The following is a 21,916-nucleotide window of genomic DNA, read 5'->3' as shown; positions in this document are numbered from 1 at the left end:
TGTGTTCTCGGCGTTCAATTATTCCCGTGCCAGATTACTGCTGGAATCAGCTTAGCTGTCTACAGGCTCACACGGGGAGGAATACCAAGGCTAATGCTCTTATTTTACACACCCTCTTTCTACAGGTAGTTTACGTCCTGTGCCAACCCGAACCAACTATGCCAACCTGCTCTAGCTTTTACTGTGCCAACCTGCTCTAGCTTTTACTGTGCCAACCTGCTCTAGCTTATACTGTGCCAACCTGCTCTAGCTTTTACTGTGCCAACCTGCTCTAACTTATGCTGTGCTAAGCTGCTTTAGCTTTTGATGTGCCAACCTGCTCTAGCTTATGATGTGCCAACCTGAACTAACCAGGTGCCAACCTGAACTAACCAGGTGCCAACCTGCTCAGGTTTAATATTTCTGGAATGTTTGAATACACCCAAACATCCTCAATGTACCCAGGACCATTCTACATTCCTAGCTGTTTTTGTTTTCAGATGCTATTGATTGCATCATACATCAATCAGTATTGGCGATTAACTAAAGCAACAGAAAAATATTTCTCCCTCTTATCTCCCCACCCGCCCCACCCCTCTGTGAGCGATTTGTTTACCTGGGCTATTACATTGTGTAAGAACGGTTATCCGCCAGGGGAGGGAACTTGTTTTCTCTTCTCCAACCAAACACAACCTTGGGGTGAGCACATGAACACATACAGGTATAAACAGACAGGTATAGAGAGACAGGTATAGAGAGACAGGTAGGCTTACCTGTGGCACATCCAGCCACTTCTCTGCAGCATCCATGGCCTCTTTAGCATTGGCCTTGTTCTTCTTGGGGTCCCAGTCTTCCCAGTCTGGGCACAGACCTGCAACAACAAACATGCATCAGTAGGGGCACCTCTACAACACCAGTAGGGGCACCTCTACACCACCAGTAGGGGCAACAGTAGGGCACTTCTACAGCACCAGTAGGGCACCCTACAACACCAGTAGGGCACCCTACAACACCAGTAGGGCACCTCTACAGCATCAGTAGGGGCATCAGTAGGGCACCCTACAACACCAGTAGGGGCTGCTCTACAACACCTCTACAGCACCAGTAGGGGCACCTCTACAGCACCAGTAGGGCACATCTACAGCATCAGTAGGGGCACCTCTACAACACCAGTAGGGCACCTCTACAGCACCAATAGGGCACCTCTACAACACCAGTAGGGGCATCAGTAGGGCACCTCTACAGCATCAGTAGGGCACCTCTACAGCACCAGTAGGGCACCTCTACAGCACCAGTAGGGCACCTCTACAGCACCAGTAGGGCACCTCTACAGCACCAGTGGAGCACCACTACAACACCTCTACAGCATCAGTAGGGCACCTCTACAGCACCAGTAGGGCACTTCTACAGCACCAGTAGGGCTCCTCTACAGCACCAGTGGAGCACCACTACAACACCTCTACAGCAGCAGGTCCCAACTAGACTACACAAACAAGCCAGATGCCACCAAGACGAAACAACTGACCTGGTCCCACAGCATCAACAAGAGCACCAATAGCCTTGCCGTCATTCCAGTCGGTGGTGAAGTTGTTGATGGGCAGGTCTGGACACTTGGACTGGATCCAGTTCAGCAGCCTCTGCTTGGGCGTGGGCGCCTTCTCTGAGGGCGTGGGTTCCTCGCCCTCCCACATGGGCATGGAGATGGAGTAGTGGAGAATGAGGGTCCATATCAGACCCAGGATCAGCTTCAGCTTTTTGTCCACAATATCGGTACTGTCTGGGGAACAAAAAGATCATGTATCATACAATCTATCTCAGTAGTGACACAATATGGTACCGCCTGAAGAGGGACAAGTTCACACATAATACAATGTATCTCAGACTCGACAAGACGGAAATATTTTAGCTAAATACCATAGTTAGAGCAAACGATTTCCAAATTAATGTGCCCAGAAAAAATAAATCGGAGCCAGTGAATATTTTCAACACATGAAAATGTGATTTAAATACAAGTTCTACTAATTGATTATCTATACATCTTTTATTACTTCACTCAAACTATCAGTAAGGTAACGTGGTGGTGGGGGTGAGAGAGGGGGGTATGAGGTTAGAATATGGTTATGACAGTGATAAAGTGCAGCAATCACCGGCCCGAGTGTAATGAGTGACCTCAGCGGAAATGTCTTCTAGCCCTGCCCACACTTTAAGCTAGACGACGCGCTGAAAACGCCCTTACAGCGTCAACCATATCGACACCACACTGCGACCGGTGCAGTATAAAAATGTGTATTAACAGCCCACACGGCCCGGCAGCTACATAAGATTAGCCAGCAGAGTTTACGATCATGGGTGGTTCAGCTCTCTACTTCACCTAACTGAGGGGACCCAGTGGAGCACTACTTAACATAAATCTGTCGACTTAGTCGGGCCGAGGTACGCTCGTCGGATCTCCATTCATAACGTCAACAGGTTAGCCGGAACTCGCCGGCTGACAAGAACCGGCTATGTTTGACCGGTGAAGCACTTACGTAGATTAGCACAATATTAGTATTCAACGGTCAAACCTAGACCGTGATTGCCTGCCCCTCAACAGGTGAACGGTCAATAGACAGGTAAGCCGCTGGTCGGCCGGGGGTCAAGTGAAAGCGGTAATGATTGAAATCCTGGTGGACACCACGTCCGTATGAATGGCGTGACGCAACCGTTGAACGTGAAGATCCATACTGCTGTAAAGCTCAGATCAAACAGCAAGTGTCAACATGCCATGTGTCAAACACTGGTTCTACTGCTAAGACTGGTGCCTACAACATCTACACACCACTACCAGTACCATTTGCCCAATGAACCGTGAGGTCTAATCTTTACTTCATCAGTACAAATCACTGGCCTATTCAGGTAAACCAGTGGACATCAGATCACCTCGATGAGGTTGTCTAATAAATGTACTACAGATTGATTGGTAGACGTTTTCTTCTAAAAGAAAAGCCACAAGTATCGTTGATTGTAATCCTTCAATGCTGAGACGCCGAGACCAAGCTAATCTTCTACACCAGTTCAGGGAAAGCCGGAATTTTACACACACGACCGGTTGCCCGTCCAAGGAGCAATGTCTCGTGGTCGGGTGGATGGAGGGGGGGGGGGGGGGGAAGCAGCACGTATATGTATGCGGGCTTACAAAGTGTTGTTGACATGAAAAAATGCCACAGATAAAGTCTAGATAAGATTCTCTAGTCGAAAAGTAATGAAATAGCGACTTATATTTGGCCCGGAATAAATCACAACCTGAAATGTTCGTAGTCATATTAAAATAGTAAGGCAGCAACGCAGTACTGTCCACAACACAATACTGACCACACACTTAAAAAGGAAGTAAATACTGTACTAATTAAACATACCATTATTCTCTCTTTAAACAAAATAAAGATTGTTTTAACTTAATGATAATTAAGAGGGAAAAACTCTAAGCTATAAATTAGATATCATGATAAGCAAGGCTTCTGTACGACATACACCATTATATAAAGTGCATACACCATTGTATAAAGTGTCAACACCAAGTGTCAGCCATACAACGTCCACGTTGGCCACCACTAGGTGGGGCGAGAACTCGTGGGACGGCCAGACGAGTATTTAAACACGGATTCTTAGAATAGTTACGTCCCCTTTTAGCCAACAATTTTTTTTTTATATTGGAAGTTGACAAACAAGTTGGCCCCAGCTTAATCATAAGTGCCCTTATAAGGTTGGTGTGTGAAAGGATGGGAGACCTCGTCATGCGTATGTGTGTGTGTGGGGGGGGGATACACAAATCTGTCAACGTAAAAGTTTGTAGACACAAATCAAAAGGAAGAAGCCCCGAGGTTTAAAGCATAGGCAGGCAACTGGTGGGGGATACTATGAGAATTAACAGCGGGACATAATAATATGCTGACAAACAGGATCATGTGGCACACGCTTCACGCCCTGAATGCTACAGAACTATTTACGACAACCTAAAGTACTATAAGATTGGGTAGAACCAGTTTGTGTAGCTAACACATAGCTGAATGCTACAGAAATATTTACGACAACCTAAAGTACTATAAGATTGGGTAGAACCAGTTTGTGTAGCTAACACATAGCTGAATGACACACACAACACTATTTACGACAACCTAAAGTACTATAAGATTGGGTAGAACCAGTTTGTATAGCTAACACATAGTTGACTGCGGTACCTACAACAATATTTACGACAGTCGAAAGTACTAAAAGATTAGGTGGAGCCATTCTGTATAGAAAACACAGCTGAATGACACACACAACATTACCAAAGCTTTTAGCAAGTGAAACTAGTAGAATTCATAGCAGTCTATAATCCCGAACCAGCTTTCCCCCCCCCCCCCCCAGTTATATCGCCTGAGAACCGTGACTTAATTACCATCTCAAACATCGGCGTTAATTGGCCATGACCTAATTCAATCACGGCACCATACCTTTCCAAATTATTTCCCTGCCTAATCAAACCCAAATCCCATATTGTAGCTACAAGATGGTACCGCCCAGCACCGCCACGGTAGACCGTTACTCCCATACCTAGCAGCCCAGGCCACTTGAGGTGATCTACGGCGCGTGTCGTCCCACCCCGTGCGGACTAGAACAACGGTATCGGTACAAGCCATCAGTCGGGCTTAAAGAACTGGATACGGCAGAGATAACATTCTTCTCAACCACTGTGTGGGACATTGTCAGGCCTAAGCCGGGGCTGATTGGGGCACACACCGCCCCCGACATTTGTAGTGGAATATCAACCCAGCAAGATGTAGGCGCCATAGGGTTAGCGCATTCTTAGTTAGGCCTAATCCTTTGGGCTGTCCCCCATTTCCGGCCCTACACTGGGCTTGACATCACACTTGACGTCACATTCAACTGACTAGGCCCTAGAGCTACCACCACAATCTGGTATACACCTCGACCCAGCCTCGTCAATTTTTTATCAGCCCAGTACAGGCTTGCCGTGTTGAGGCACCTAACTTAACACCACATTGACAGCAACGGCAGTGTCTCTTTCAGGAATCTTTTGGGGGTGTGGCGCTTCCCGAACCAAATAAAAATAAAACAGTATCTGTATAGAAATACATCGCCTACACAGACTCAATGATGTCGCAGATAAAATGATGAGTGACGTACTGAAAACGTTCAAGCCTATTTTAGTCTATGAAGTAAATGTACTTAAACACAAGTAAATAAATCGCAAACAGCGGACAGCGTACTTTAGGGACTATCTCTGAGCGTTACTGTTGCGGTTTGTGTGAAAACTGTTGGCTATGCGCATAATGCATGTAGCTGTGCTAAAGATGTTCATTGATCGCCGATGTTTAGCGAAAGCAAATAATCTCTTATCACATTTCCAGGCTAAAAATAAAACAGCGGACTCGGCTGAAAAACACGCCCTATAGTCGGCCTTTCGAGGCGCCTGTGTGACGGTTTAACTTCCATAACTTTGAATTCTTATGACTTTTACGCTTGACAAATCTGGTCGTGTGAACTAGTAAAGTTGTAATGGGGGAGGGGGAGAATGGGAGTATACACGAGGGCTGGTCCATGAAAGGATTCCTCAGCAAACTACGCCCCATACAAGCTACACGTACTTCAGTACTAGGAACTTGTAGATTAGCAAAGGGACAAGTATAACTATCATATACCATGTTTATAATACGATGGAATCAATTGACACAAGTCTAATGGAGATAGTTTATCGAGGTCAGCAATACTATATTTGGGTAGCTTCATGAATAGCAGTTTCTACAGCTACAGTAATGGGGTGAGAGGTCACACCTCCGATATTTGGCTCGTATAATTTATTTCTCCTAATATCAGAGTGACAAGTTTGTCAAGGCGAAAACAGGAATCTTTAGAAATGGTTTCCAAATGGGGCTTTTTGTGGAGAGTCCTTGTATCAACACGACGCACTCTGTGCTAGTGTTCCTAATATGGTAGGGGAGAAGTCTTTAGGATGTGTGACGTATCTTTACGTTTTATCAAAGACTAGCTTGTACAAAAAAATGTCAGTATACTGGAGCTTGAGAAGCTATAAAGATAGAATATAACCTTTAGTTACCCACACACCAAGTAGAGATATGAGCCTTAAATACCCAAACATCAAGTAGAGACACGAAATCTAGGCTGCACATAACAAGAAGCCTGACAGCAACAAGCATTTAGTATGTGACAACATCAGATTAGACTGAAACATCAGCATCTGTGTGCTAGATGAGGGTGACAAAACCAGCTCCCACTTATCAGACAGTGAGAGAACATCAACAATCACATCCACCTATCTAGAGGACAGTCCACAACAATCACACCCACCTATGTAGAGGGCAGTCCACAACAATCACATCCCCTATCTAGAGGGCAGTCCACAACAATCACACCCACCTATCTAGAGGACAGTCCACAACAATCACACCCACCTATCTAGAGGACAGTGCACAACAATCACACCCACCTATCTAGAGGACAGTCCACGCCTAGGTAATCACATCACTGATATCATTTATCTAGGCCTGCACTTAATGCACCTTGACAAAAGCTATGCCACAAAGGGAAAGTCACTCAGACAATCATGTACAGACATCATCATGACATCACTGTAGGCCATCATTGGCTAAGCTACACATCATGACATCACTATAGGCTATCATTGGCTCAACTACACATCATGACATCCTCATAACATCACTGTAGGCTATCATTGGCTGAGCTACACATCATTTATTTATAGTAGACTCACTAAAACTCTAATAGCTAACAACTACAAATATCCTATACACGAAGAAACAGTAGAGAAATAAACTCTCATAATTTACCAGTAGAAAGAACAGTAGTAGTAGAACAACTTTTGGGGTCAAATTCTCATAGAAATAGGTCATGTTTATATTGCTGTATGAGACTGAGGCTATTTTCAAGCTATTGATTTTTTTAGAGTACCTGTAGCCCACATCAGGCTATGGTTGCAAAATGTTTGTGGCACATATGGACAAACAAAATGGTCAACTTCAACACAACTTATTTTGTTGACAAAAAATTTCCTTTTTTTTATATTTGTTAATATAATTGTGTTAATTTCTAAATATAATGTTTTTTGTAATACAAAGAATTAAGAAAAAAAGTATATATACAAAAAGACTGGAGTCTCTGTCTGCAAATCAATTAAAAATTTACCTATTTTAGGTATTTGACAAGAACATGTCTGAGTTTAACAATGGGTTATACCCAACACAAGCTGTTATGGACACAGATAATAACAGACTTGCAGAAACTTAATTTATTCAACTGACCCTATTCTCAAACATTGCTCACTAATGTTACTTCAGCCTGATGCCTAAATCAAAGAGTTTATATGTCATTGGAATTACTAACATAATCACTTTACGAATTATCTTAATGCTTTAATTAATGAAAGGCACAATTCAATTCTAAAAATAAATACAGGACATTTTCCATATAATTGACAATTATAGTTAATATGCAAGTAGACCTAAAAACAATCTAAGAACTATAATTATTGAAATACAGTGATAGGACCTATCCTTTTTAATTGCCATGATACTACATGTTACCCCTCTGTTAGCATTTATTTTATTTATTTTCAGGATTACTCAACAAGTATTCTTAATTATTAGGCTAATACTTGATCTCAATCCCTGCTGGATGGGCCAAATATAAACTAAGAACTGTTAAATGCTAAAATCCATATGTTGATTATCAGCTTTTAAATGTTTTAGTATAGTAACCATACTTAACAGTATTAGTTTATTTAACACTTTAAGGCCAATACATGAAATATAGTGTCACTCAGTTATTTTTTCGTAAACTATTCTATTAGTTAGGACTAATTAATAAATTATTAATAAAGGTCAATACTCTAAAAGTTGTGATTGACCATAATAATAGTAATATTCTCTAGCCTAGGTAAAATCTATATTTTGGCAGTTAATCATATCTTTATAGATTCTAATATTAAAAGTATTTAGGCTAACATATTTTTATATAGAACCTAGCAAAGCAACAATTCGTAATTATTGAAAACTTAGCCTAGGCCCTAGGCCTATTTACTATTTAATCATATTAAATTTATTATTTAGGCTAGATATTCTAGATCTAATATTCTGAAATTAATTAAATTAGGCCGTATTAAAAGTATTATTATTAAAATTCTTATTAAAAAATATTTTGGCCTAAATAAATTAAAACCTAGGCCCTAAAAATAAATATTAATAATAATAGGCCTATAGTAAATATAGGCCTAATTACACACAATTATTAATTAAGATGTAGATAGATCTATTCTAGATTATTGTAGCAATGTAGATTCTATCACTCTCTAGGCGTCTAGCAGCAGCTAGATCTAGAGTCTAAGTCTAGAGTACTCTAGAGTCTAGCAGCTAGAACGGCTAGAATATCTAGAGTCACAGACAGTGACAGTAAGTCTACTCACTGAGTGAGTAGAGAGTGTGTAGTGTGTAGACTTAGTTAGACTAGTGTAGAGTCACATATAGTCTGAGTAGATCTATACGTGAGTGAAGTACTAGAGATCTACTACTACGCTATACGCAAAGAAAAAGAAAATATGTTCTACTGGATTAGCATAATAACTTACCGATATTGACAATTCGAATTCCTTCATCTTCTTCCAAAAACTTGAGGACCATGGTGACATTCTCAAGCTTTTGGGTTCGGAAGTTGGGTCGTTTGTTGACATGTTTGAATTTTTTTCCTGACAACACTTCGACTAGAGAAACAAGTCGCAATCCATCAGAAAAATCAGACTCTAAATCAGCCAACTGCTTATTAACGGTTTTCAGGTGCTCATTAGCCCACCTAGAAAATGTATTCTTTTGAATTAACTTCCATTGTGCGTCGTCTGCGAGCTCTCTTTCGGTCGTAGTCATCTCTTCCTCCTCGTCCCAATCGGGATCTTCCGCGGTCTGCATGGTGTTTCTGTTTTTATTTCCCTTGAATAAAAGACAAGCGGTGTCCCGTCAAGTTTTGCGGGCTTGTATAACAATCCTACCTCCAGTCGCGTTGGAGAAGTTTTATTTTCTTATCGAAACTCAACCTGCAAAGATAGACAGGTGATATGAAAATATATTAATTGAATGAGAAACTCTTTATGTACACAAAAAACTTCACGTAGGCAGAAAACATGCGTGGTGTATGCGCAGTTCTCCCTGAACTAAAATGAGCTCTAGTTGCCACTGCAAGAAACGGTCAAGTGCCGAATGCTTACTATTTATGTCAAGTTTGCCACTTCAGACCTCTTTCTTTTTTGTTCTACTCCTATTTAGGCGTGATAATAAATACGACTTCACAATTTGACTTAGTGAGTGCCAGTGAAAAAAAAAGAAGGGAGGGGCGTTAACGAGTCTTCCTCTCCTTAACGGGAGTAGGCCTATATCATCAAGTTTAGAAACATGTCAAACAAATCTAAGTAAATACAGATCAGCATATGGGGACTGGGGACTGAATGAATGCACCTGTACATATTGGAGAAATATTTCCAGGCAAACTGATAGGACTGATATATTATGTCACTAAAATATGACTAACCTGTCTAGCATGCATTTAGTTTTTTTAAGCATGCTAATTAGTATGTCAGTGTTAAATTAATTAATTATTTTTTGTGTTTTTAATTTGTCGAGCAATCCCACCCCCACCCCGGTGTTCAACCAATAACAGTTAGTTAATCCCTGTGGTGTCTCCTAGTTCAAGTTATTGTTTACTAAGACGCGGAGTGCATGTGTACAAGTACATAAGCAGTAAAAAAACACCCAATCCCACCGTTTAAACTTGATCGACATACAATCCCAGCGTTATAGGATTAGATCGTCCCATTCATAGCGAGCAGAGACCTAGTACAAAGGTGACGTCACGCCGGGGCAGTGGGACGGTGCCACAGAAAAGATATCCGTTAAGTGTGGGCTGGACACACCTCTTAACTTGGTGCATGAGAAACGTTTGCACCACTGTATTATGTGTGTGTGTGGGGGGGGGGGGGGGTGAGTGAGGTGTGTGCATACATATAGGAATGATTCACCTGTATTGTGTCATGGCCCGCATTGTATTACTTTTTTAAAGTTTCACTATGCTATTCTGCATGAAGATATCACACCACGACAGTGTATTGTAGTTTTGTGCTTCATAAATACACTGAGCACAGGGACTAAGGCCCAGGCCACGTTCGTTAAAACAATATATGTCGGGCTGTTTCAAGGCTCTTTTTATATAACACGGCTTTTTTAATTTAGAGAAAGTTTTTTTTTAATCCGACAGCTTAGATTTAAAGCTGCTGTGATTAAGGAACATGGAGGGTGCAAAATGTATGGTTGATACCTCCACGGAGGTGGCATGCAAGGGGGGTAACTGATACTTGCTTGCATAAGGGGTAACTGCTACTTGCTTGTATGGGGAGAGGGGGGGGGGGGTAACTGCTACTTGCTTGCATGGGGGGGGGGGTAACTGCTACTTGCTTGCATGGGGAGGGGTAACTGCTACTTGCTTGCATGGGGGTGGGGGTAACTGCTACTTGCTTGCATGGGGGTGGGGGTAACTGCTACTTGCTTGCATGGGGGGCAACTGCTACTTGCTTGCATGGGGAGAGGGGGGTAACTGCTACTTGCTTGCATGGGGGTGGGAGTAACTGCCACTTGCTTGCATAAGGGGTAACTGCTACTTGCTTGCATGGGGGGGGGGGAGCTGTTACTTGCTTGCATGAGGTGGCTTAATCATTATGCAAAAGGAGACACCATCGCAGGTGTGTTGCGTATCACTTTTACAATTTAAAGGCTCACTGTAAGGTAGTTGATAAATTAGTGTGCGATACTTCAGCCAAGAATAATGCAGGCCGACATATTATTCAAATGGTGTCTTAGAATCAGCAAGTTTTGAACTGTGCAGGCAGACACCTGGGTTAGGGCTGACACTACACCAACACGTGACAGTATCGAGCTACACATAGACACGCTACACATACATAAAGTACCTACAGCATATGTCATATAGGCTACAACATATTCAACACAAACTTCCTACATTTATATAGGTGCATACGGAAATAAAATGGGCTTTATAACATGGTCTTCATAACATAGCTTAGTTGTGGTGTGTGTGTGTGTGTGTGAGTGAGGAGGGGTAGTTATAGAAGTGTTGTAATACTGTGTGAGTGGGGAGGGGTAGTTATAGAAGTGTTTTAGTGTGTGTGTGTGTGTGAGTGGGGAGGGGTAGTTATAGAAGTGTTTTAGTGTGTGTGTGTGTGTGAGTGGGGAGGGGTAGTTATAGAAGTGTTTTAGTGTGTGTGAGTGGGGAGGGGTAGTTATAGAAGTGTTTTAGTGTGTGTGTGAGTGGGGAGGGATAGTTATAGAAGTGTTTTAGTGTGTGTGTGTGAGTGGGGAGGGGTAGTTATAGAAGTGTTGTAATACTGTGTGAGTGGGGAGGGGTAGTTATAGAAGTGTTGTAATACTGTGTGAGTAGGGAGGGGTAGTTTTTTATCACGATAATTAAAGTTAGACTTTTCAAATTAAAATCATACTAGTCTTCTACTAGTGTTTTTTTTTATTGTATAATATATAATTGTTATCCACAACGTGACTAAGATTTACCTCCCAAGAAGAACAATCTGGATGCGCCCATGTTGTGTAGCCATCCCAAATAAAAATAAGTATTGTTTTACTTAGACGGTTTATTTTACAACAAAGGGCATGTTTTCTGTCAACACCGCTTACCGCTCCCAACAAGGATATGCTTATTTAGTGTAAAAACAAATGACATTAACATTCCCTACGGTGATTTAGATATTATTGTTTTAATTGTTTTCAGCAAAATATGTTTTTTAAGATATGGCTCTAAAATTATTCATTTAATCTAAACAGAAGAGCTAATATAATAATGACTAGCATACAAACATTTAATATTATTTCTGTTTAGATAGTAATAATGGGCAAACAAGACATCATAACATTTTTCAAGACAGTCGTTATACTCTTACGCTATACGAGACAGTTATTCAAATATTACAGCATTTGAGACCGTCGTTCCGATTTAACAGCATACGAGCTGCTGAAGCATACAAAACCTGAATGACAATTGACTGAAATTCAATTAAATTTTTTTTTAAATGGGTAAACTCTACTGGATAATTTTAGTGGATAAATGTATACAAAGTCATAATGTTCTATTGGCTCGGCTTATAAATATAATCCTAAAGTAAACAAACCTGTTGAATAGTTTTTGGTCTATCTTTTAAAATGTACATAATCTAATAGTGAAAAAGTTCTGGAATTCCTCCGATAGTGAAGTCATTTATGGTGAACCATGTAATGTTGTAATATTAAGACTGAGTTGGAATTCAAGTTTTTACAAGTCTGGGGAACCTGTACATAATTTTTACAGCTAAAAGAAGGGGAACATTTTAACGTGACACCGTTGCTAGGGAAACACTCATTAAGACCTTTGCGTTGGTTTTAATTTAAGCTTGTTTGAAATGTGAGGTTAATCGTAGTGTAACAACACTAGATTTGTAGCTTGTAGTCTAACTATAGCAGTAAAACTTGCGGGACTTGCTAAAAAAATAATTTTTAAATAGCAAATATAGAAGTAGCATGAGAATTTTGATACTTCCGGAAACAAAATGTCAGACCCGCCCTCCCCCCCCCCCCCCCCCCCCCTTTAACTTCCCAAATCCACCGGTCCATTGAAGTTCTCAGACCAACGTGTCTAGCCCTGACGTGTAGACGCGTGAGCCCCCAACACACATAGACTCACGCTAATACAGGTAGGGGATGGGGTGGTGGGGGTTCCGCTCTGACGTCACACATAACACACAGCACACCTTCCATAGTGGGAATGTAAATAATTCATGAACTATAAAAAAAACCTTTTAATTTGTCTTAATTTTCCTGCTACTAACTTCATAATAAAACTAGTTTTTAAATGAACTTTTACCTCGTAAGAAAACTCCTATACTAAGCATATTTAAAAAGAGCATATTTAAAGAGCATATTTAAAAAGAGCGAAAAAAATGTATTCGCGGATTTGAGTCGAGGCTTGGCTTGTGCGTATTGACATTTAACGGAAATTGTTTAGATGAGAGTTATCTTCCTTGTGAACGTGAAACCGTTTTAAGAGACACACCCACATTCCCCACCCACCCCCTCACACATACACTCACATCCTCAATCAACTCATCCTCACACACCTACGTTCATAAGCCTGCTCAACCAATCTTTTCAACCAGCACGACTTATTCCGAATATTATCTTGACAAGACAGACTTCTAAAGGGCTGAGTCGATGGTCGCTAGCCCAAGACAGACTTCTAAAGGGCTGAGTCGCTAGCCCAAGACAGACTTCTAAAGGGCTGAGTCGCTAGCCCAAGACAGACTTCTAAAGGGCTGAGTCGCTAGCCCAAGACAGACTTCTAAAGGGCTGAGTCGCTAGCCCAAGACAGACTTCTAAAGGGCTGAGACGCTAGCCCAAGACAGACTTCTAAAGGGCTGAGTCGATGGTCACTAGCTCAAGACAGACTTCTAAATGGCTGAGTCGCTAGCCCAAGACAGACTTCTAAAGGGCTGAGTCGCTAGCCCAAGACAGACTTCTAAAGGGCTGAGTCGCTAGCCCAAGACAGACTTCTAAAGGGCTGAGTCGATGGTCACTAGCTCAAGACAGACTTCTAAAGGGCTGAGTCGATGGTCACTAGCCCAAGACAGACTTCTAAAGGGCTGAGTCGATGGTCACTAGCTCAAGACAGACTTCTAAAAGGCTGAGTCGGGGGTCGCTAGCCCATGACAGACTTCTAAAGGGCTGAGTCGATGGTCACTAGCCCAAGACAGACTTCTAAAGGGCTGAGTCGATGGTCACTAGCTCAAGACAGACTTCTAAAGGGCTGAGTCGATGGTCACTAGCCCAAGACAGACTTCTAAAGGGCTGATCGATGGTCACTAGCTCAAGGCAGACTTCTAAAGGGCTGAGTCGCTAGCTCAAGACAGACTTCTAAAGGGCTGAGTCGATGGTCAATAGTTCAAGACAGACTTTTAAAGGGCTGAGTCGATGGTCACTAGCCCAAGACAGACTTCTAAAGGGCTGAGTCGATGGTCAATAGTTCAAGACAGACTTCTAAAGGGCTGAGTCGATGGTCACTAGCTCAAGACAGACTTCTAAAGGGCTGAGTCGCTAGCTCAAGACAGACTTCTAAAAGGCTGAGTCGGGGGTCGCTAGCCCAAGACAGACTTCTAAAGGGCTGAGACGCTAGCCCAAGACCGACTCCTAAAGGACTGTCGATGGTCGATAGCTCAACGGATAGATTTCGTTCTGAAGTGCTACTGGGTCAAATGGGTTTAGCATACAAGTGCCATCTTATCTCTGCGAGCGGGGACAATTTGGTTTCTTTTGATGTGACTAGCACAAACAGAGCAAGTCATTAACACCCAGGTGTTCGGGAACTTTAGAACAGGTAGATCACGAGCAGATCCTGACACGTGGAACAGAGGTATCAGCTTTAGAGGTGCTGGCATTTATTCTCAGGATTTTTTTTTTACCTGGCTATATGGAACAATGACATGGCTTTATATCTGCTGGGATTTATTTTTATGTTGTTTTTTACGTCAAAAGACCCGCAACTCTGGAGGCAAGCTGGTCACGTGACCAAAACTATAAATAAATGCAAACAGTTTAGTTTTAAATAGAACTCTTGTTATAGAGAAGCGACAAAACATGTTCACACAGAGAACATTTGAATTGAAAGCTAAACAAAACTTGTGTCTCTGTATACACGACAAATGAATAAAAAAAAACTTCGCGGCAAAAAAAATAATTATGATCTGTATTCATGTATTTGATATACAATAGCATACCTATAGAAAAATACTTAATTTATTTAGAAAATATACAACTTTAACAAGTTTCAGCGCCCCCCCCTCCCCCCCGTCAAATTTAAAGTGGCCCTCTTTGGAAGCTTCAAGTGACCCCACCCCCCCCCCCCAACTCGCCGAGGAAAAAAGTGTTTAAAAGAGACCTTGATATAGATTCAATTGACGCATTACTTAATTTAACAATATATATATATATTGAAACGGCTGATCATCAATACAAGTTATTTCTCAAAGATAGCCTCGCGCTGTTAACTTTCAGCTGACGCAGCGGTTCCCCCCCCCCCCCCACCGGTACCAACCGCTGATGGTGAGTACAGTACCATCAGCCTGTAACAAACATGGCGAGTACACAGTGGAAGCCCGACCTTGCCCCTTCACGTGCGACTGGAAACACGTGAGCGTGTGTGTGTGGGTGAGTGCACATGTAAGTCACGAGCAGCTTTTCAATGGTGCAGCGGTAATGCATCACACCTTCGACAGGTGAGGCTCAAATGTTTACCCAGGTCTTTGATCTTGGCCTAATTAAGATTTGGCTGATGAATTTATTTTTAATAACAAAAAAAAATTGTAAAAGAACGCCGCTGTATACAGAAACAATCCGTTAATTTCATCTAATTACCTAACCCGATTATGAAATCATGCTTGAATTCCCCCCCCCCCCCCTCGCCAACCCCCACCCGTCGATTCGTTCCCACAAGTTACACATAAAATATTTGGCAAATAGGGTTTAGGGTAGTAATTAACGGGCGTGACTTAATTTTAAAATAATCAATGCACACCACTAATACCACTAAACAATTAAAACGTGTAACGAAATTGTGAATGATTTAGGTCAAATAAATTCAAATCTAAATTAGCGACCAGTGTGGGGGATGCACCAATGCAATGTGTATCTACATTTCAAAAGATAAAAACGAAAGCAATCTATTCTAATCATTGAACAATACAGTAGCCTTCTCCAGTTTGTTTCTTGATGTATCGTCTTTTTTAGGGTCGACATGATAATTGATTCCCCCCCCCCCCCCCCCCAACTTCACACGAACACGCCAGTTGGGTGACGCACACCACATCAACTGTGTGACGCATCCCTCCCGTCACTGAAGCAACAACCACAACAGTTATTTGACGCCCCCCCCCCCCCCACACACACACCACGTCAGTTAGGTGATGCACCCCCCCCCTCCATTGAAGCAACAACCACACCTGCTCCTGCTGCGTGAAGCACCACCTACAACACACCTGCTGTATGAAGCACCACCTACAACACACCTGTAACATGAAGCACCACCTACACCACACCTGCTGTATGAAGCACCATCTACAACACACCTGCTGTATGAAGCACCACCTACAACACACCTGTAACATGAAGCACCACCTACAACACACTTGCTGTATGAAGCACCACCTACAACACACCTGCTGTATGAAGCACCACCTACACCACACCTGCTGTATGAAGCACCACCTACAACACACCTGCCGTATGAAGCACCACCTACAACACACCTGTAACATGAAGCACCACCTACAACACACTTGCTGTATGAAGCACCACCTACAACACACCTGCTGTATGAAGCACCACCTACAACACACCTGTAACATGAAGCACCACCTACAACACACCTGGTGTATGAAGCACCACCTACAACACACCTGCTGTATGAAGCACCACCTACAACACACCTGTAACATGAAGCACCACCTACAACACACCTGTAACATGAAGCACCACCTACAACACACTTGCTGTATGAAGCACCACCTACAACACACCTGCTGTATGAAGCACCACCTACAACACACCTGTAACATGAAGCACCACCTACAACACACCTGGTGTATGAAGCACCACCTACAACACACCTGCTGTATGAAGCACCACCTACAACACACCTGGTGTATGAAGCACCACCTACAACACACCTGCTGTATGAAGCACCACCTACAACACACCTGCTGTATGAAGCACCACCTACAACACACCTGCTGTATGAAGCACCACCTACAACACACCTGCTGTATGAAGCACCACCTACAACACACCTGCTGTATGAAGCACCACCTACAACACACCTTGTATTTTCTCGACTCCCCACGTTAGGTTGTCGTTATTTAAAAAAAAATAATTGCTGCGGCGGCGATTAGGGGGTGGGTTGGGGAGGAGAAGGGTGGCGGGGGTAAGCGTCTAAACAACAAGTGTACTTGTCCCTTCCTGGCAACCTTAGGATGACTGGCAATGTCCATGTTTACTGCAATATTTTTAAAAACCACCCTCAACCTATTCTTGAAGTCAACCGGAATGGCCAGGGAGAGTAAAACAATGAAAGTCAGATCTACAGTGCATAGCGTAGTATTGTATTTATGTTAAATAATATATCTTTCCCTATCACCACAACATCCTAACTATACTAATCTAAATAAAAAATAAAAGTGTTTGCTAAAATACTGTTATATTACTAGTAATTATTTATATGAATATTTCTTGTCTTAATAAAACCGGAAGTCATCTCGTACTTAATACACAAATGTTCAATTTTGGTTGAAAAATATGCTTTCTGGCAACACAAATTTGGAACCACTTTTCAAGTCTATTTAGCGTCATAAAGATAACCATTTCATAGAATTTTATCAAGAAAGACAGGAGAATGAAAATATTCCTGCTCACTGTAAGTTTACTGTTATTTAACTGTCTCATACTTGAGCTTTTTATTTCAGGAACGTTTTAACTTTTTCTTCGATAAAATAACTTCCTCTGATTCCCCCCCCCCCCTAGGTAAATTTTTTACCTCTTGACGTCACGGGAGCAGAGCGGGTACACAGGTGTGTTGCTGGTGTTTCTGCTTACCTTGCTCATTCCGGAACAGCCAGGCACGTGAATCTGTTGTGTGCCAGAAGGGGCATAACTCTGCCCGTTTCTTCCTGCAACACACGCCTGTACTCCAAAATACGGTTTATTTCTACCTGCAACACACGCCTGTACTCCAAAATACGGTTTATTTCTACCTGCGAAAACACGCTCGCACTCCGAAATGTGTTTATTTTACCTGCAACACACGGTCCTACCCCAACACACGGTCCTACCCCAACACACGGTCCTACCCCACGGTCCTACCCCAACACACGGTCCTACCCCAACACACGGTCCTACCCCAACACACGGTCCTACCCCAACACACGGTCCTACCCCAACACACGGTCCTACCCCAACACACGGTCCTACCCCAACACACGGTCCTACCCCACGGTCCTGACCCACGGTCCTATATCACCCCACGGTCCTACCCCACGGTCCTACCCCAACACACGGTCCTACCCCAACACACGGTCCTACCACAACACACGGTCCTACCCCACGGTCCTACCCCAACACACGGTCCTACCCCAACACACGGTCCTACCCCACGGTCCTGACCCACGGTCCTATATCACCCCACGGTCCTACCCCACGGTCCTACCCCAACACACGGTCCTACCCCAACACACGGTCCTACCACAACACACGGTCCTACCCCACGGTCCTACCCCACGGTCCTGACCCACGGTCCTATATCACCCCACGGTCCTACCCCAACACACGGTCCTACCCCAACCCACGGTCCTACCCCAACACACGGTCCCACCCCACGGTCCTACCCCAACACACGGTCCTACCCCAACACACGGTCCTACCCCACGGTCCTGACCCACGGTCCTATATCACCCCACGGTCCTACCCCAACACACGGTCTTACCCCAACACACGGTCCTACCCCAACGCACGGTCCTACCCCAACACACGGTCCTACCCCACCCCACGGTCCTGACCCACGGTCCTATATCACCCCTCGGTCCTACCCCAACACACGGTCCTACCCAATGGTATATTTTCTACCTGCAAAAAACCCAATCCTAATCCAGAAACACACATTTGTCTACCTATAAACCATGGTGGGCCTATACTCTGTAGATCTATAGAACAACTGCCCATCCTTCCCCCCGTACATAAGTTTCTGGCTATTTAAGAATCCAATTGTGGACTACGGTATTAACAACTGGCAAATACACGGGTAAACAACTGGGTTTTTATTTTATTTTACTTGTTCAGACGGTAAAACCCAAGACTATTGGATGTTTATTTTATTAAAAACCTGAAAGTTATTGCCTTAAAATTATTAAATTTCAAAAACCTTGCCCAAGGAGGAAAAAATGGACAATAGAGAAACTAGAACAATAGAAAATCTAGACCAAGATTTAAACGTATAGCATCGAAGACTGCTGCTAGGGTTAGCTTCGTTTATATGCTGGCTTTTTCTCTCTACCCCTGCACAACTGAACTAAGGTTCATTGCAAATCTAATGTTGATAACTCACTTTTACACATGCACTCAAAATAAACACAAAAATAAAAGATTTACCAGAGATAACCGAACTTTTAAAACAGAAACTACACAAATCCGGAGAGAATAATGTCCCCTCCTCCAGAAATTTCACCACGAATTTATTTAAACGGGTCTTCTTGCCTCGAGCTTTGCCGACTTTAAAGTGCGACCATACACCGTGTTTACTCACCTCAACGCCTAGAGAGAAAAAATACAGGTGCTTCATGAAAACGTCACAACGCAAACAGAATAAAAAAAGGTAAGTTTGAAGTTTAAAGGTTTAGCTTTAACGTCTTAAATTTTAACACTAGGGTATCACGCTAGGCGATAGAAAAAAAATGTATGTACCGGTGTCTCGTCTGCTAAGGTTTCAGTTACGAAGGTGATGGTATCCCAGTGTCTGTGAGGATAGTCAGCCCCGACAGCAGACGATTGCTGGTAATAAGCCTTTGGTACACACAACCACCACAGAAAGTGATGACGTAGTCAGCACTCACCCAAACGGGGCACGTCTTATAGGTAAAGGATGGATAAGATATGATGTGTACGGGGGTGGGGGCGGGATAGGGGGTGGGGGGACAGGATGGAACCAGACAGAGGTGTACATTGTGGGGATCAGACGATAAACAGCCACCCCCACCCCCAGGCCAGGAGAGTGGTTGATTAACCTGCCACGCGCAGACGATGAGATTTCGCGCGCTCACAATTCTAGCGTTTATTACAGGCGGATGGGGCGGTACATAGCTCAGACATGTACAATGTTTCAGGGGACAGAACCCACACTTCAATAATGTTTCAGGGGACAGAACCCACACTTCAATAAAGTTTCAGGGGACAGAACCCACACTTCAATAAAGTTTCAGGGGACAAAACCCACACTTCAATACAGTTTCAGGGGACAAAACCACACTTCAATAAAGTTTCATGGGACAAAATCCACATTTCAATAAAGTTTCAGGGGACAAAACCCACACTTCAATAAAGTTTCAGGGGACAAAACCCACACTTCAATAAAGTTTCATGGGACAAAATCCACATTTCAATAAAGTATCAGGGGACAAAACCCACATTTCAATAAAGTTTCAGGGGACAAAACCCACATTTCAATAAAGTTTCAGGGGATAAAACCCACATTTCAATAAAGTATCAGGGGATAAAACCCACATTTCAATAAAGTATCAGGGGACAAAACCCACATTTCAATAAAGTTTCAGGGGACGAAACCCACATTTCAATAAAGTTTCAGGGGACAAAACCCACATTTCAATATAGTTTCAGGGAACAAAACCCACATTCCAATAGTTTTAGGAAACAAAACCCACATTTGAATAAAGTTTCAGGGGGAAAAAAATCACATTTCAATAGTCTTAGTAAACAAAACCCACATTTCAATAGTTTAAGGAAACAAAACCCACATTTCAATAGTCTTAGTAAACAAAATCCACATTTCAATATAGTTTCAGGAGATAAAACCCATATTTCATTTGATACGAGTAAAAAAAATAAGATTCCTATTTCTAAAAATGTTTCAAAACATCCACTACAAAGATGCTTCTATTCTTGTGCCCCCCCCCCCCCCTTTCCACACACAGATTCGCCCACACTAATTAACTGCCAAGGAGGATCTTTTTTTCTGAACTTATTTTGAGAAGCGTAAGATGATTTTCAGTTTCTTATCCCCGGAATCAGAAGTCAGGTGTAAGCAGATCTGTGATTGGATGATGGTGTAAGCTGATCTCTCATTGGATGAAGCTCAAGTATTACAAATATTACCTGCTGTATGCGTGCAAGTGGGTGTCCAGAATCATCAAAACATTAAAATTTTAAAACTCGCATTTTTCACAGGTAAGTCAACAACTGCAGACCACATTGCAGACTGTCAATAGACAGACTGTAACGGCCGCTAATTTCCATCACTGCAGGGTAAACTTACTGAATGTCTATTTGCATTAAATAAGGCTGGTCACGTTCTAGCAATAGGCAAACAAATTTATTTATCTACAGGAGCCTTTGTTTAGTTAAACTGCTGACAGCGTCGTTTTGTCTACTAGGCCTAACCTTAAACTAAACTCGATTTTGGGGCGTAGTCACAAACTATGTTCATCCAACGTGTTATTTCTTCATATACATTTTTTTAAGCTCATGTGAGTGCCAAGACAGTCGAGAGCTTAGAACCGTGGAGAATTTCTTTCCTGTGCTTATTTTTATATTTCCAGTGTGTGCCACGGATATTATCTTAGTGGCGTCAGTAACACCGCATTGTGACGTGTCGACATTACCCCCCCCCCCCTCCGGCCAATCAACCCTGCCACTACCCCCCCCACACCCTATCCAGTTATGTCCTGCTCCAATCACTAGGGTACGTCTCAAATATACGTCTCAAATCAAACAATATGGCACCTAAAAGAAACAGGGCACCTAAAAGAAACAGGGCACCTAAAAGAAACAGGGCACCTAAAAGAAACAGGGCACCTAAAAGAAACAGGGCACCTAAAAGAAACAGGGCACCTAAAAGAAACAGGGCACCTAAAAGAAACAGGGCGCCTAAAAGAAACAGGGCACCTAAAAGAAACAGGGCTACTATTGACTTGGAGCACCTAAACTTACTCGTAGTACCAAGTCAGATGCACTAAAGACAAAGGTACCTACCTACATACACAGAGAAT

General features: G+C 42.7%; 1 protein-coding gene across 4 annotated transcripts in view; it reads right to left on the bottom strand.

Annotated features, from left to right (window-relative positions):
• Positions 1–21,916, bottom strand: part of LOC131948092 (filamin-A) — a 66,057-nt gene that overhangs the window by 31,196 nt on the left and 12,945 nt on the right. For 2 of the 4 annotated variants that reach the window (XM_059309599.1, XM_059309601.1), the window contains exons 1-4: positions 19,599–19,714; positions 8,624–9,082; positions 1,505–1,756; positions 753–850 (exon numbers count right to left, since the gene is read on the bottom strand). In XM_059309599.1, the coding sequence (XP_059165582.1) occupies positions 753–850; positions 1,505–1,756; positions 8,624–8,957 (684 nt within the window). In that variant the 5' untranslated portion in view covers positions 8,958–9,082; positions 19,599–19,714. Of the gene's footprint in view, positions 1–752; positions 851–1,504; positions 1,757–8,623; positions 9,083–19,598; positions 19,715–21,916 lie in introns of those variants that run through there. The other 2 variants (XM_059309602.1, XM_059309600.1) reach the window with 2 other exon arrangements.

This window comes from Physella acuta, unplaced genomic scaffold (assembly GCF_028476545.2).
Source record: "Physella acuta isolate Inbredline_101_S28 unplaced genomic scaffold, ASM2847654v3 ptg000622l, whole genome shotgun sequence".
In the NCBI taxonomy this organism is placed as follows: domain Eukaryota; kingdom Metazoa; phylum Mollusca; class Gastropoda; family Physidae; genus Physella; species Physella acuta.
This window is presented reverse-complemented; position numbering and strand designations above follow the sequence as displayed.